The sequence below is a fragment of the Macrobrachium nipponense genome, chromosome 44 (assembly GCF_015104395.2).
Source record: "Macrobrachium nipponense isolate FS-2020 chromosome 44, ASM1510439v2, whole genome shotgun sequence".
NCBI lineage: Eukaryota > Metazoa > Arthropoda > Malacostraca > Decapoda > Palaemonidae > Macrobrachium > Macrobrachium nipponense.
In genome coordinates this window covers 32,115,693-32,132,233 of record NC_087221.1, presented here as the reverse complement: position 1 = coordinate 32,132,233, position 16,541 = coordinate 32,115,693, and the positions used below count along the sequence as shown (strand labels likewise).

Genomic DNA, 16,541 nt, shown 5'->3' with positions numbered 1-16,541 from the left:
AAAAGGATTGATGTGACACAGTAGAAGTACAATTCGGTTTTTACCTGATCACTACCTTAAGTATACAGAATTGTGTTTGAAAACAGTAAAGCCCTTAATCTGCTACTAGTAGTGGGTAGTCTTTTCCTGAACCGAAAAAAAGAGCAATTCTTTAGGCTCTTTTGTTTAAATCCTGGCTTTTAATATGTTTTGGGGAGCATGAAGGTATAAATTTTGTATATGAGCGTACCTTTATATCGTAAAGGTATTTATTTTAAGTGACTGTCGTTTGATAGGGCTTTTGGACTCAGGCACAGGGGTCCCTCATACCACTTGTGTTTCATGCTGGCTGAATCGAATCGGTTTTCTCGATCAGGTGAGAATGTTTTGGGTTTTGTACAAGAAACCTTTAGCTCTAATGGCTGAGTGGAATTTTGTCTAGCTGCACTACCCACCATCCTCTTCTTAATGTGGGAATCAGCTAAATTTAACAGTAGGTAAGATTCATCTCAAATTATATAAATGTTCATAATAAAATTTATTATTTGGATACTTACGGACTGTTAAAGTAGACCCACCCAGCCTCCTCACAACTTAGTGGGGTGTCAGGAGAATTCTGATAGAGTTAAAACATTTGAAACACACCTGGTGGAGAGCAGCTAAAATTAGTCTTCCGGGCAGCCATTCGATTTTTTTTATTTGAATGCCGACTTGCCTAATCGGCGTGGAGATATAGCTAAATTTAACAGTAGGTAAGTATCCAAATACATAATACATTTTATGAAAATTTATATATTTTATTAAAAGTAATTGCTGCCTCAGCTGCATTAATTTGATATAGGTTCTATATTTTCCTAATTATGCTTTCACATTGTTGCTTAAACTGGTGAACAATGTACTGAAAGTTGGCATGTCAAAAATAGGTAATTATGAAAGTCATTTTTAATTTTATTCAAAGATGCCAGAGGTGGTAGTTAAACTTCCGGTGTATAACCCGTATAGTTTTTCAAGGATTAAGTTAAATTCGAAGTCTGGATTCTGACTATTCAATTTAACTTTACCCATGAGGAAACTCAAATGTTATGCATTGGAAGTTTAACTACTGCCTTTGGCATCTTTGAATAAAATTAAAATTGACTTTCATAATTACCTATTTTAGACAAGCCAACCTTTGGTGCATTGCTCACCAGTTTCAGCAACAATGAGAAAGCCGTAATTAGGAAAATAGAGAATAACCTATATAAAATTAATGCAGCTGAGGCAGCAATTACTTTTAATAAAACATGTTTAAAAGAGGGTTTAGTACTTCCATCATATTATTATTACTATATTATAATTATTAATTACATATTTATGGTAGTATTGTACAATATTTATTGTTACAGTAACTCGTGTTGTAAATGAATGGGGCCCTCAGACACTGGGCAAAGATCCTGGGTCAGTGAAAATGGATGCTGTTAAACCAGGTAAGCTTTAACATAATCAGTATTGCAATAATTATATTGTTAGTAAATAGCAGATTTAGAGTAGCATGACTGAACTATGAAGGCACAACTTTATGTCTTGAATACATTAACAAATTCATAGTGATATCGAGATTAATATGGCACATTTCAGAAATATTAGAGTTAATATTTAACGGTAAACTTTGGCATAGTATTTTTTACATATGGTTCCATAATTGTTACTAGCTTTGTCTACTGACAAATTAATCTGTAAATTCTGAGTCTTGCAACAGAAAGATACATGCAGTACTATTTTTCTCATCTTAATGGTTCTAGTCACTCGAGACTTCCAGTCAGTAAGTGAATGATTGGAGAATATGGAGCCTAATGTTTGTGACTATTTAAATGCTAATTTACATTATGGAGGTATGTTAACAAAAAAAGGACATGTGACATCAATGATAAACAAGAGGAATAAGAGACAACAGCTGTGTTTAAGAGATACAAGGTCTTCCAAACCTCACCATCTCAAACTTAACATGAGTAGTATACTTCATGTGGCTTAAATTTCATGGGCAGTCCATCTCTGAAGGAAAATGCACTTGAGTGATAAGTTACATAGCCAGAAGACTTTTTGTTAACCCAATAACATCAGCAATGTGTTGTAAAAAAGTCTTATCATTAGCTCTTAAGTGAAGAAAGCCAGTCAGTCCCCCACTACTTTCCAGGTCACTTATCATATTGTTAAGTGCCTCAGTGACGTGATTGGTATGGTCTTGGTCTGCCACCTTGGTGGCCATGAGTTCGATTCTCGGGCATTCCATTGAGGTGTGAGAGATGTGTATTTCTGGTTATAGAAGTTTACTCTCGTCGTGGATCAGAAGTCACGTATAGCAATTGGTCCCGTCGCTGAATAACCACTGGTTCCATGCAAACAAACAAACAAAACAACAAACTTATCATATTGTTGGTTATTTTTCTGGTCCTGCAATTATTCTGCTAGTTTCCTCATTATAATTCCTTTATGTAAGGTTATTGGCAGTAGTTTTATAAATTAAATGAATGTAAATACATAGTATATAGTTTTTTACTCTTAGATATTGAAACTGTTGTAGGATTAAATTTCTTAACCTTTGTTTTAGTATAATATCACATCAGTTATTGCTTTTTTTATCATTTCAGGAAGAGATACATCTAGTAGTAATTGTAGCAGAGAAGGATCTGTTGAGAGAATTAATGCAGTTACAAACAATGCTACTAGCGGAATTCATTGTAAAAGGGAATCCGTTCAAAAATTAAAAGAAGAATCTTTACCTCCAGGTAGTTACAATTTTGTACTAGGCTTTGTTGCTTTTAATTCATCATTAACCGAGCTCGTTGCAAAATAGAATTATAGTAATTCTGGTCATGGTGTCATTTTGGAGCTGAAAATTGTAATTGTAGTATAGAAGTGGAAAACAGTACAAGTCAGAGTGGTGAGTTGAAGTTACCCAAATATTTAAATTGATGATATTTGCAGTCAATTGAGTCTCAATAATTGATATTTGCTTAAATGTAAAATGATTGAAGAACCTCAAAGATTTAAATAAATTCTAAATATTATCAATAAAAAAACACCTTTAGGCAAACTTTATGAGAGCACAGAATTATAATTCAGTGGTCCGGTTAAATTGCTTAAATAATCCTATTACTCATAACTTAAATATACTGTGAAGTAAATAATGTATATTTTCAGGCATAGATGAACGGCTGGTAAATTTAGAAAACCACTTGAAGATTAATTGCGACAGTCCTGTTCCATGTGATGTGTATGCTAGGCTTAAAGCTGTAGAGGATAGAGTTCTACGTTTAGAAGCAATATCACCAGAATACTTTCACTCAAAGGTTAGTTTGCTTTGTTGTACATGGACTATCAGTATTTATTTTTATGCCATACTTTAAGTAGTCTTTCTGTTTTAGTAGTGTATGAAATGTTCCCAGATTTTATGTAAAGATTAAAGTCAACTTTTTACTTTAACACTAAATTCAACTCTTCTTTTGCAACATAGAAAATATTATTTGACACCTGTTATTCATTTGCTGAGTATACATATCAACCCGGATGTTCATTTAAGACCAGGTTTGACCTTAGACCAAGTCAAAATGGAATGTCCTTCACTTGTGTGTTGAGGTGGCTACGTTGGAGTCAACGGCCTCTTTATATTCCAGACGGCGTCTTGGCTGGATTTATGGTCAACAACGGTGGCTAAAATTACCTTTTCTGATTCAACAAGGAAGTCAGTGGATAAGTCAGCTTTTGTCAGACTGCTTTAGTCTTGTTTTAAAACTATTTCATATTTAACCAACTTAAGTGCTAACTTTTGGGCTAATATCCTGATGATGAGAAGAGATGCAGCTCTAGCCAAGTTAAGCTGTACTGTGGATGTAGACTTTATTATCTCTCACTAATGGAGTTATTTTAGTCTCAATTTCTGTTACCTAAGGACAAACTGGGAGTAGCTATTTATAGATGATGGTATGATACTAATGACAGACCAGTTCAGCAGGCTGCTAATAAGTTTACAGTGAATCAACCTAATGAGGGAAGGCAGATTCAACAAAATCCTCAAAAGAAGAGCGTGAGACTTACTCCTGCCCCTAAAACTACTCACTCGGCCTCCCCAAGGAAGAAACCACCTCAACAGCCCTTTCAGAACTGATCTACAAGAGGTAGGACAGAGGAAGAGGTGTGAGATGATAGGCTGGGCACTTCTCCCCACTTAGTGCCACCATGGGGGAGAAAGGGATGCCTGGCGAGTCATTGGGCTGTGTGGCAGAGATTCAGAGCGGAGCTGTGGGTAGTGGATGTCCGAGTAGGTTATCTACTCCCATTCAACTTCACGTCACCTCTGGTGGAACGCCCTCTACCACACCTTTCCTACACTCATGGTTCTCAGAAGCTCCTTATTTTGCAAGAGGAAGTGAGGAAAATGATGGAGAATGGAGCTGTGGAGTAAGTATCGCTTCCTTCAAGGGGATTCTACAGCAGTATTTTCTTTGTTCCAAAGGCCAATGGCGATTGGAGGACTGTAATTGGCCTATCAACTTTGAACCTTTTGGTCAGGAAGACAAAATTCAAAATGGAAACTCTAAGGACAGTCTTAGCAGTAGTCAGAGACAAGGATTTTATGCTGACCATAGACTTAAAGGATGCATACTTCCAGATTCTGATCCATCATTCTTCCAGGTAGTTTCTTCAATTCAGTCTTGCAGAGAAGGTGTTTTAGCTCAGGGTGCTATGTTTCGGAATGACAACATCGTCTCGTGTTTACAAGAGTATTCGTTCTTGTGTCTACATGGACTCATGCTGAAAGGATTAGATTGCTAAGGTACCTAAATGATTGGCTGGTCATAGTAAAGTCCTGAGAGAAATACTTCTGGACAGAGAATGACTTCTTAAATTTTGTCACTGCCTAGGCATTGTGATAAATTGGGAGAAGTAAAATCTGGATCCCAGTCAAAGGATTATGTATTTGGGGATGATTAAAGATACAGTAAAGGCCAAAGCTTTTCCATCAGATCAGAGAATAGACAAATGCAATAATGTGGCGAGTACCTAATTGTTGAGAACACAGGCAGCGAAGCAGTGGCTGGCAGGTAGTTTTGGGGATTGTAACTTTGCTAGAGAAGCTGGTTTCTCACTAAAGATACATTTGCGATCATTGCAATGGATGATGAAGGAGTTTTGGTCTCCAGCAATTGATCATCCATACATGCAGATCCCACTGTTGACAGAGGTGAGAAACGATCTACTGTGGAGGATGGACGACAGCAATCTTATGGTTGGAGTGTCTTCAAGAAGCCTCTCTAGATCTGTTTTTGGAAGTGTTGGCCAAAGGATGGGTCGTTCATCTGGAGGATCTAGTAATTTCAGGAGACTGGAATCAGCAAGACAGTCAACTCACTTGTATGTATTGGAGCCGAAAGCAGCATTCCTAGCCCTTCATGAGTTTCAGGAAAGGGTAAAGGGACACTCCGTAATGTTGATGTCAGACAACAGTACAGTAGTGGCAGTCGTAAACCAACAAGGGGGCCTAGTATCTCGTCAACTTTGTCTAAGACAGTACAGCTACATCAGTGGACTGTAGACAACTCAGTAGAGATCAGGGTAAAACAGAAAACAAAATATATTGTTCAGTAGTTTTGAACACAGATGCAGTGACAGAGGCCGTCCTGCAACATCCATGGAACAATCTGGATGTGTATGCTTTGCCTCCATTTTGTCTGATCCATCAAGTCCTGAACAAGGTGATGAGGTCTCAGAATATCAGGGTGACTGGTCGCTCTGTTGTGGGCTTGGGTGGAATGGTTTCCGGACCTGTAATCTCTGCTGGTAGAAGTTCCGAGAGGGCTACCTTCCTGGCACAATCTTCTATGTCAACCCCCATGTGGAGAGATAGGGACTGCACCAGTCAGTGCAGTCCTATCTTTCTATGGATGGAGACTGTCAAATATCTCCTGCAAGCGAGAGGCTGCTCTCAAAAAGCAGCAACTCGAATGTCAGGATATATCAGAAAGTCGTCAATGTGTGTACCAGGGAAAGAGGTCTGTCTGCTGTGATTGGTGTCGTAGATGGGGTATTTCTTGGATCTTCTATTCAACAAATAGCTGATATTTTTGTATTTCTGAGAGCAGATAAACATCTTTGTGTCAGCCATAAAGGGTTATAGGGCGGCACTAGCTATGGTGCTAAAGATGAAAGACTTCGATATTTCTGGTTCTTGGGAAATATCTATGTTGATTAAGAGCTTAGAGCAGTCCTGTTCCCCTAGAGAACACAAATTTAGCTTGGATTTACTCTGGTATTGTCTGGCCTTACGAAGGCTCCCTATGAACCGTTTCGACTGGCTATAGATAGAAACTTTACCCTTAAAGCGGTCTTCTTGCTGGCCCAAGCATCGGCAAAAAGAGAACTGCATGGTTTGTCATATGTTGTAAAACACACCAGAGGTTGGAAGTCTTTAGTTTTTAATTTGTTCCAGATTTCATTGCTAAGAGACAGAATCCAGCAATTATTCATGACAGATTTGTCTCCTTTTCAATACCTTCTTTGGGAGACTTTGTAGATAATGTTATGTCCCGTCAGAACATTGCGAGCTTATTTAAAAAGAACTTGACATCTCACACTTGGATGTTGAAGGATTTTTTTTAGCACAGGCTAGGTCAAGAAAGAAGTGTCCAAGAATATAGTTTCGTTTTGGTTAAGAGAAATGATCAGGAATGCCTATTCAACAGAATCAAGAGTCAGACAACATTGTGAGGGCAAGAGCCCATGACGTTAAGAGATCTGAGCTCCTCATTGGTATTTAAGAAGATTGTCTGTTCATAGATTATTTAGAGCTGTTCATGGTCATGACAAACCGCTTTCACTTTCTTTTACTTGAAGGATGTTGCCCCTAGGTCCTTGAACACCTTTTCCTTGGGTCTGGTGGTTGTTGCTCAGCAAGGTGTTTAGCTCGTCCAGTGCCCCTGATGAGTCAGTTTGCATCTTCTTTAAATAACAAACTTACAAAAGTAGATACATAGGTTTGTTATTAAACAGATAGCTTCTGCGGAAGCAACAAACTATGCCATTGTATGGAAACCCAGAAGTCGGAATATAAGATTCTGAAATAGTGGTCAGTTTTTTTAGAATTCTTTTATTTGGGAAACTGATCAAGAGTGGCAACCCTCCAGTTGGTTAATAATACTTACTTCCCACCAAATATACAAGTTTATCCTAATGTGAAGACCGAGGGCTTGTTTCTTATATGAAGAAATGACAAATTTTTAATCAATTTGTATTTTTCATAACTAACAAGCTTGAGGTCTTAACATAAAAAGGCCCAGCTCTAACCACCCCGCTGACAAATAACCTGGGTTGGAAGAATAACTGTCATGGTCATGGGTTTCCAAGGAGTATGTGGGTGGTCCCACAAAACTTGTGACCAAGTACAGATGACAAAAGTCCCCTTGCATACACAGTTTTGTTATCTTTACCAGTTTCCAGCTGGCACTAGATTTATCCCAATCCTAATGGACTGAGCGGACTTGGTTGCCTGGGTCTTGGCTGTACAGTCACCTGCAGGTGACCGTACACTCTGTAACTCTTGCGAACGAGAAGCCGAGACGGTCCCCGTCTTTTTCTTCCTTGCGGAAGGAGAGACCGGCAGAAGTCCCAACCGTCCCACTGGAGCTTAGAAGTCTCAGAGCGAGCCTCCTTTTGGGGGGAGGAGGCAACCTTCTTCTTCTTCGGCTGTGGGGCCTTAGAAGTTGAAGGGGAAGCGGCGGCAGATGATGATGACGACGACGAAACCTTCCTCCTCTTCTTCTTCTTCTTCGTCAGCTTCCTCAGCACCACCGTCAGGTCTTCCATCCAGGAACAGGAGGCGGGGCAGGAACCAGCGGCATCCTCTGCACAGGAGGCAGGTCCAGGGGAGAGCTCTTGGGACACCGGAAGTCCGGGGCTGCAACAGGAGTGGCAAAATCTGGTGGCGGCGTCACAGCAGGCATCATAACCTCCGGCAGCGGCGCCTGCACAGCAGCTGTAGGGGTCACCGTGGCTACATGCTGGGTGTACACCAGGTGCGGCGGAGCAGCATAGCCAGGCGTGGACACCGTCGTGGTAGTCGTGGTGGTCAGCCCGTGCGTTACCGGCATGGCCCCTCTTGCCAGGTGACTCAGCAGCCCCTGGACCGTCGGTGTCCCTCGCGGCTCCAGCGAGTAACAGGCCTGTCAGAGATCGTCCCCCGTGGCAAGCAGGTCTGAGGAAGGAAAAGTCGGGTGAGTTAGTGGGGCGGTCTCCCCTTGCCTGGGGGGTTACAGTTCCCACCCCGAGCGAACGGAAGACCCAGAGTACAACTGGATGTCAGGGTATCTCGGCCGCCCCCTCCATGCTCGACTGATCGAGAGAGGAGAACGAGCGAGAAACCTCTCCCGAAGGGGAAGGAGCCATACGAGGGAGCTGAGATGGAGGGAGAAAAGAAGACGTGTCCGTAACCAAGGGCGTAGCCGGAGAACCCTCCGACGACTCCTTGGCTGGCTTACGCGTCTTCCTCCTCCCCCCATAGCGCTCCCACTGCTCCTCTGACCAAAACACACAAACATCACATCTCGATGTGAGCGCATTCCCGCCCTCTACACCAAGTGCAAAACTCATGAGGATCAACCTCAACAGATGATCGGAAGGCCCCACACCAGGGCACAATCTGCAGCTGATGGGGGGCGAGGGGGGGTCTCCAGCTCTTGGGATTCCATTTTGAATCACAATCACAAATACTCACTGTATGAAATACAACAACACACACGTACTTACTTGCACAAATACACACAGTAAGAGAGAAAGAATAAAGCCTTCACGCAGTGAAGCAAACAAAGCATACGAAAAGAAGCGGGCAGAGAAGCGAGCAATACGTCCATCCACCTACGCGGCCGAAAGCAAAGTAACTCCTCTCCTCGCAGTCGAGCTGACCGCCAACTGCCGGACAAGTAGTTAACTACTGAACCCCCTCGTTCGAAGCTTACGACTGGTTCAGCTGCCGCTAAGTACCTTCCTATTGTTGAAGGACCGAGGGTTTGTATACGTATTGGAACAAATGAATAATTAAACTTGCTTCCGAATTTTAATTTCAGGAAATTAATTGGATTTATTTTTAGGAAATTAGATTTCAGATTGAAATTAATTATTTTCAAATTATTCAAAAATCAGAGTTAAGTAGATTGGAATGCATTATTATCAGCTTATCTGTTTTTGTATTTCAGAGATTGATGCTCAAACAAGAAATGAAGAAAGAAGAAATAAAAGCTGTAGAAAGTGATGTAAGTATTCCTAATTTTCTATGCGATAGTCAAAATACCTTAGTTATGTTTATTATATATTTAGTACAGGATGCATCAATTATTAAATAAATAGTCATACAAATTGTTGAAAAAATGGTAATTCAGACGAAAGGATATTTTGATGTTAGTTATTTGAATGTCAGTAATATTTTTTTAACATTATTTTGGCAAAATTAATAAATTGCATGAAAAAAATGTAATAAATTGCATGAAAAAAAAATGTAATAAATTCCATTAAGAAAAAAATCATTTTATTATTGTCTGGAGATTTAACAGGCAAATAGAAGGTCAGGTAAAAGTATGAGTCTTTCAGAAAAATTAATATTCAACTTTCATTTGGATTATTGTCAGGAGATATAACAAACAGGCAAGCAGAAGGATAGGTAAAAGTATGCAACTTCCATAAAAATTATTAAATCTAATTTTCTTAGAGAAATTACTAAATCATGGGCCACTCAAGCTTTCATGAAGTATATTCATTTAAATGAAACTTCCATGCATTTGAGAAAATAAATTGGCATGTTGATCCCTAACCCATGTAAGTTTTATAAGGATTACAGCAAGAAACTACAGTTGTAGTCATTCTGCTTACGGGAGAAGGCAGATATAAATCTGTTGTGTGGAGCTGGTTTATTACTGAAAACTTTAGAACAAGGAAACTGATTTAATCTTATTTAGGAAGGTGATGTATTGTGGGTCAGAGATCTATTATTCAGTAGCTTTGATTCACCTTTTAGTAGTCTCTCAAGACTGCTTGTGGTGATCTTGAAGTTTCAGCAGCAGCAAAGTGGAGGTTCTAATTTGAGTAGCAGGACCCAGGTCATCTCACAATAAGTAATAAACACCCCTCCAGTTTCCATGAGCTAAAATAGTCCTCTTTACTGACACCTTGGTCCACAGTAGAGTAGCCATTCTTCTTCACTGACACCTTGACCCACAGTAGAGTAGCTTTTCTTCTTCAATGACATCTTGACTTGCAGTAGAGTAGCTTTTCTTCTTCACTGACATCTTGAATTGCAGTAGAGTAGCTTTTCTTCTTCACTGACATCTTGACTTGCAGTAGAGTAGCTTTTCTTCTTCACTGACACCTTGACCTGCAGTAGCGTAGTTTTCCTTCTTCACTGACACCTTGAACCATAGAGTAGCTTTTCTTTTAAGTCAGCAAGGAACAAGAACTTGGCCAGAAGCATAGGAAATGATTTGACAACTTCCTGGAAAGGGAGGCAGTGTTCCTGGTGCTTCATTTGCTATGTTAATAGGTAGATAGGTTGTGAAAACAATGGACACAGTAGTCTACCTCAAGAACTAGAGAGAAACATTATCTGAAAATTTGTCTGGTGACATTTATGTTTGTGTAGGTAGCAGTCAGTGAAATAAAAATATTTCCTAGGTGCATGCCAGAAAGGCTTTACATTATACCACTGAAATTTGCAGTTGTAAATTATGGCTTTGAATTGGTACAGAATTCAGAATTTGCAAGAGACCCTATCAGCTAAGGGACTTGCTTGTTTGTTTGGATGAAATGAACATCAGGATTCACAATCTCTCAACTTAAAAGAATGGCAACTGAAACATGTATTTGGATGTATGTACATATCATGAAATATACTGTATGCAATTAGTTTAAATAATTTATTCTCTTTACAGATGTCACTGGATGAAGTGAACATCAGGATTCACAATCTCAAGATGAAACTTAAAGAACGGCAACTGAAACATGTATTTTGATGTATCTCGTTCGTCAAGCTTTAAAATTTGATTTTGTTGTGTAATAAATGTGATATATTTTTTGCCTTTTTTATATAATAACCCTTTTTGTTTGGACTTTGTAAGAATACTTTTCAGTACAAATTGATTTTAGCATACATGGTGAGCTCAGAAAGTGGCTAAACAAACAGGCTGCCCTTTAAATATTATTAATGAAAAATAGTTAAACTGGATGGCAGTTCTGTTATATTTGTCACGATCATTTCTCATCTAAAATCAGGGATCACTCGGTGGGGATATTGTATTTGGTAAAAAATTCCTGAATCAGTTGAGATGAATGGGTGCTACTTTAACTTCCAGCTTTCTAAAACTGAATCATGACTTCACCCATACTTGAGCGTTGTTTCCCATAGCTGAACCATAACATTGTCCCCTGTATATCATTCTCAACTGTTCCAAAGATTTTTGTCCAGGCGCAACATCTCGCTGGCTCTCTTATCTTGGCAAGTCTAGGGCCTGTGAGATGATGTGCCTGGACAAGACTTTGAAACAGTTGAGAATGATGGATGTGGCATGATGTTATGGGTTCAGCTTTGGGAAACAGTAAGTTAGAAACAACACTCTAGTATGGGTATTGTCACTCATGGCTCATTTTTGGAAAGTAGTAAGTTATCTCTATGGCTTGCATGGTTTAATGCAAATTTTGCCTATTCCCCTTTCATGGCTCATTTTTGGAAAGTTGTCAGTTATAATATCCATGACTTACATGGTTTAATGCAAATTTTGCCTATTCCCCAAACAAAATTCTGCTAAAGGATTCCTGGTCACAAGAAAATTAAGAGATCATAATGAAAATGACAAAGCAACTGCAAAAAACAATTCAAGGGAATTAGTGTCTTATTTAAACAGGTTACCAATTTAGTTTTTAAAGCCTATGCTAAGATACTTTCTGAACAGATCTCTCATACCAGAAAATACTGTTTTCCAAATTTCCATCTACAGAACCTTACTTATAGCCATAGGTTGTCAATATATCCTTCACATTACAAGACAAAATATTTTTTTTGCCAGATAATGTTTGTAATGACAGTTTGTATCAACAGAACATTATTTATAAGTTGTGTTTTCTTGTCTTGACAATATACATATATAGGGAGCATGCAGCAGACTGGCATTTTATGCATGTTATAAATTTTGGTTAAAACTTAGATAAATTTGACTTGTTACTTGAGGATGTAACCAAGATAAATTTTCATTAACCACCTAAAAAAAGTATTAAACATTAAGCTAATACAGACAATGGAATTTCCAGTACGTGCACAAAAACAATGCCTCAATTTCACATATATATCTCAATTTCTTGAAATGTATGAAATTTACATTAAAACAAAACTCATTATGGGATCCATGACAGAATATTCAAACAGTCAAATGTTCTAAAAGTGATAATAAATAGCATGTAAAAATCTGATTAGAGTAACCTATGTCAATAACCTTAAACTATACAATTGTAAATCAGTAAAGTGTTATTAGCCTGATAACAAAATTAAGGCTTATGGCAGTATTATATTTGTATTCATAAAAATGAATTCATTTTCATCTTTAAAGTGAATCACTCTTTTACATAAACTTGAGAATTACATAAAATTGAGAATTAAAGGTGCATTTCAAACATTCAACTTCAATAAAGCAGCAGCAACCTTCTGGGCAAATTTTGGCAACGTGAAAGAATGCAGTATAATTATGTTTGATTCTGAAAAACTGTTGGACGTATACCTATATATTTTTCTCATTAAAATTTTCAGTATAATGTATAATAAGTGTCTAATGCATTCTAGCAATTAACAATTCATGTACAGTATTTTCATGAAAATGTTTCAAGTGCCCTCATGGAATGCTATATTGATAAAATATACAAAATTGCTTTTCAGAAACTTTATAACATAAAAGTTGATATTCAGAACTTTTGAAATCTATTTGAAGTAAAATGTCTGAAAACTTTTAAAAACTGATAAAATGACCTTTTGGAACTGTAAAGTTAGGTGAAAACATCTATGAAACACAATTCCTCATTGACATTAACTTAAAACTATACAATTAGTTGTGTACAGTGTAGAAAAATCTTGCTTCATAGAACCAATTCACCTTTAACGAACTTATAATTTTTTTTAATAGTATAAACACACTTATCGCTGTAATAGTATTTCAAACAAACTTAATACCAATGATATTCCACTATTTTGCAGACCTCTTTAAGTTCACCCCACTACAAACTTATTTAGTAAAAAATTTCCAGTAGACAAGGCCACCAAGTATGCCCAATTCTAGTAAAATTATAATTATCAACAAAATACGATTATATAAGACATTCCGAGACATAGCCCTAATTATCTTTCTACTACGACTCAACTCTGCATCTGTGTCTACAAGTCTGTCCCTCGTTCGAGTCAGGGTTTCGCGTTGTGTACCTAACTCCCCAAGAACCTCTGTTCCAACCTGTTCAGTTTCTACTGCAATACTAGTAGAACGTGCTATACTTTCAGATGTTCTTTCAAGAATTGCTGCACCCTGTTGAACCTAAAGAAAAAATGGGGGGAAAACAGTACTTTATCACATGAAATCCTTATATACCAAAATGTAGGTAAGCAAATGTTATTAAAATTGTAAGTGAAACTCTTAATGAGATGCTTTCTCTGACCTTACATACATACAAACATATGGTCCACATTTACTTTAATATAAATTATATAAATACATATGCTACACCAGGAAAATAAAAATAAGTGTGCAGTAAACAACTATTTGACTGGTTACATGTCTCGGAGACTAAATAGAGTGAAAATAGAAAAATAACACTGGAGATAAATGATTGAATGCTCAGTATGTGGTTGATAAGGTGAAGTGCAGTTGGTGAGGGGGACTTGCAAGGAATTAATCCTTTTCCCTCAGGAGCAGTGCAACAAGGTAACATCACACTGGGAATTAAATATTTTTTACTTTGTTAAAATCGTCAGCTGAAAATCCTTAAGGGCAGATTCAACAGAATAAATTTAAGGCGGCTCAAAATGAAATCAGCCTGCAGAGAAAGACAAGTTATAGGGAAAAGGTGATAGTAATTACACGTAAACATGATGGAACAGAAAATAAAACTGATACACCTGAACTTAGGAGAATAAATTTGGTCTTCACTTAAATATAAAGAACAGAAGATTCCACAACTGTACAAAGTAAATTATACCACATTTTAGTTTTAGCCATGATAAGACTAGGGAAACTTAGTACGTACTGTTAAACCTGATACTATTAGAAAACGATAAACTGTTTACAGCATCAGCTTTCCTAGTGTTGCAAACAATAACAGCTGGGTCAGGTAAAGAAGAATGCAAGGTTGTTTGCTGTAGTACATTCTATGCAACAATGAACTTGCTTTGTGTATATGCCACAAGTCAACATTAAGAGTTTACAAAATAAACCTGACTTGACTTAATGACACAACTGCATCCAACATTTTGAGAAGAAAGTTAGCCCCTGTAGACCACTTAAGTACAGTACACCACAAAAAAAAAAAAAAAAATTAAAACACAAAATAAAATTTAATGGCTTCATGCAACATTTAAAAACATTTCCAAAAGATAACAGCCTTTTGAGAAACGGAAAGCAATATTGTGTACCATAGTATACTTCTCAAAAGTTAACATCTTAAAAGTTACACAAAGTCTTTGAGGTCACTGACATCCAAAACTGTATCATTTAATTGTACATTAGAAAGCAAAGGCAAAAGTTTTCTGCATTGACTAACCATCATTCTTTGAGTTTTAGAAGGGTTACGATTCATGCTCGGCCTATATTCTGGGGGGGCATTAGGACAACCTTAGCCTGTTAGGCAATGCAGTACTGTTTCTCTTTCTCCAAACATAATGAAAACTCCCGAGTAAAACTTTTTAAAAAAGATCTTGAGAGAATTTAGCACTCAATGGGCTACTTGTTCTAACAGAAGAACGGTCCTGATCATGAGAACATTTCCTCAGGTGTGAAGTGGATTTCTTTACCGGTTTTATAAACCATTACAAACTAATGTGCATAAACTTTGTTTTTATCAATGAACTATGAACATCCTCAATCTTTTCTATCTGCTGTTCTTTTTGATTAGCTGTCAGCTATAACCTTCTGAGGCTTGGCCAAATGATGACTTTCCCTGTATAAACACTAGAATTGCCAAAAAACACAAAGATACACAAAACAGTTTAGTGAAGCTGTGTACTGAATACTGCTATATGTAAACTGAGCACTTCCTCTTTGTTCTAGCTGAGAACCACAAACATGGACATGCCTAATTCCAAACTTTAGCTGGTCATCTTTTTCCATCTTTAAATTGAGCAAATGTTTATTAAGAGGGGATTTTTCCTCAGATAACATATCCTTCAATTGAATTGTCCATTAGGCGAGGAGTCTGTTAACAGTAATGACGGCATATACCCAATATTGCAATTTGCAATGTTCCCTGGATCCCTTGGGTCACTAGTCTTTTGTATGGCAAAGCAGCAGCCTCTAGAACATCAGGTTGAAGGCATTAACTATTAACTGTACTTTTTGTGATAATGCAGTGCTGTGAACAATTATGCCATCACTTGTAAATGTTTTCTTCATGTTTCCCCATCTCTTGAAAATACTTTATCTCAATCCTTTTTACTTTGGTGCTGTTGTAGTAAGAAAGGTGAACTCTATACACGTATACTGGTTTGTCAGCCACTAGGGTTATCTGTTGTTAACCAGCACCTTACTTGGTACACCATATCTTGCATAGCACACTGTAGGTGGTAATAAAAGTTCTACCCAGCATCCTTTCCAAACATGAAATCCATATCTGGCTTTTTTTTTTACTTAATTGTCCAAATTCTCTACTTCATCTTGCTCCATTCCCTATTACACTTACATCAAAATCCAGTTATACAAGTCAAACAATCATCCATATGTATTTGTGTATATAATTCATACAGTACTGCTCAAAGCATTTCCTGTGGAACACGTTTTTAATCTGTGTTCACATATATAGTATATAAGACACATTTCATAAATACAATATATGTACCAGTATATATGCCTGCAGTAGAGCAATGTTGCAAACAATGCAAACATCCAAAATAACAAGGCTATAGCCTTAGAATATAAGAGTTTGTTGGGCTGCAAATGATAAACAGGAATGCAAAGTTGCAAGATGATGAATTCTGTACCCGCAGTGTTCCCTAACTGTTCCTCACACTTAAATACCCAAACCATTTCCATCTAATGTCAATTATCTGGATGCCACATCTCTTCTACTTCCTCTGTTCAATGTCATTGAATGATGGTACACCCAACATTACCCCAACATTAGAAATGATGCCTTGACTGCAAGATGCAAAGTACACTGTGGTATTGAATCTCATATGAACACAACATTTATTGACAGAAACAATAAAATATTACCTCACATTAACTACAGTAACTCTGAGTGTATGTAATTCTTAACACATTTCTATTCTAAATTAGTATGTAATTAGTATTACGCTTGAA

General features: G+C 37.6%; 2 protein-coding genes across 12 annotated transcripts in view; one reads left to right on the top strand and one right to left on the bottom strand.

The window, feature by feature from the left end:
• The window catches only part of LOC135204146 (molybdopterin synthase catalytic subunit-like), a 129,113-nt gene extending 118,042 nt beyond the window's left edge, over positions 1-11,071 (top strand). For all 3 annotated transcript variants that reach the window (XM_064234167.1, XM_064234165.1, XM_064234166.1), the window contains 5 exons: positions 1,365-1,445; positions 2,607-2,744; positions 3,160-3,308; positions 9,204-9,260; positions 10,929-11,071. In XM_064234167.1, coding sequence (XP_064090237.1) covers positions 1,365-1,445; positions 2,607-2,744; positions 3,160-3,308; positions 9,204-9,260; positions 10,929-11,009 — 506 coding nt within the window. In that variant the 3' untranslated portion in view covers positions 11,010-11,071. The remainder of the gene's footprint in view (positions 1-1,364; positions 1,446-2,606; positions 2,745-3,159; positions 3,309-9,203; positions 9,261-10,928) is intronic.
• LOC135204148 (vesicle transport through interaction with t-SNAREs homolog 1B-like) overlaps positions 11,023-16,541 on the bottom strand; it is a 68,486-nt gene continuing 62,967 nt past the window's right edge. For all 9 annotated transcript variants that reach the window (XM_064234176.1, XM_064234171.1, XM_064234174.1 and 6 more), the window contains one exon: positions 11,023-13,565. In XM_064234176.1, the coding sequence (XP_064090246.1) occupies positions 13,263-13,565 (303 nt within the window). In that variant the 3' untranslated portion in view covers positions 11,023-13,262. The remainder of the gene's footprint in view (positions 13,566-16,541) is intronic.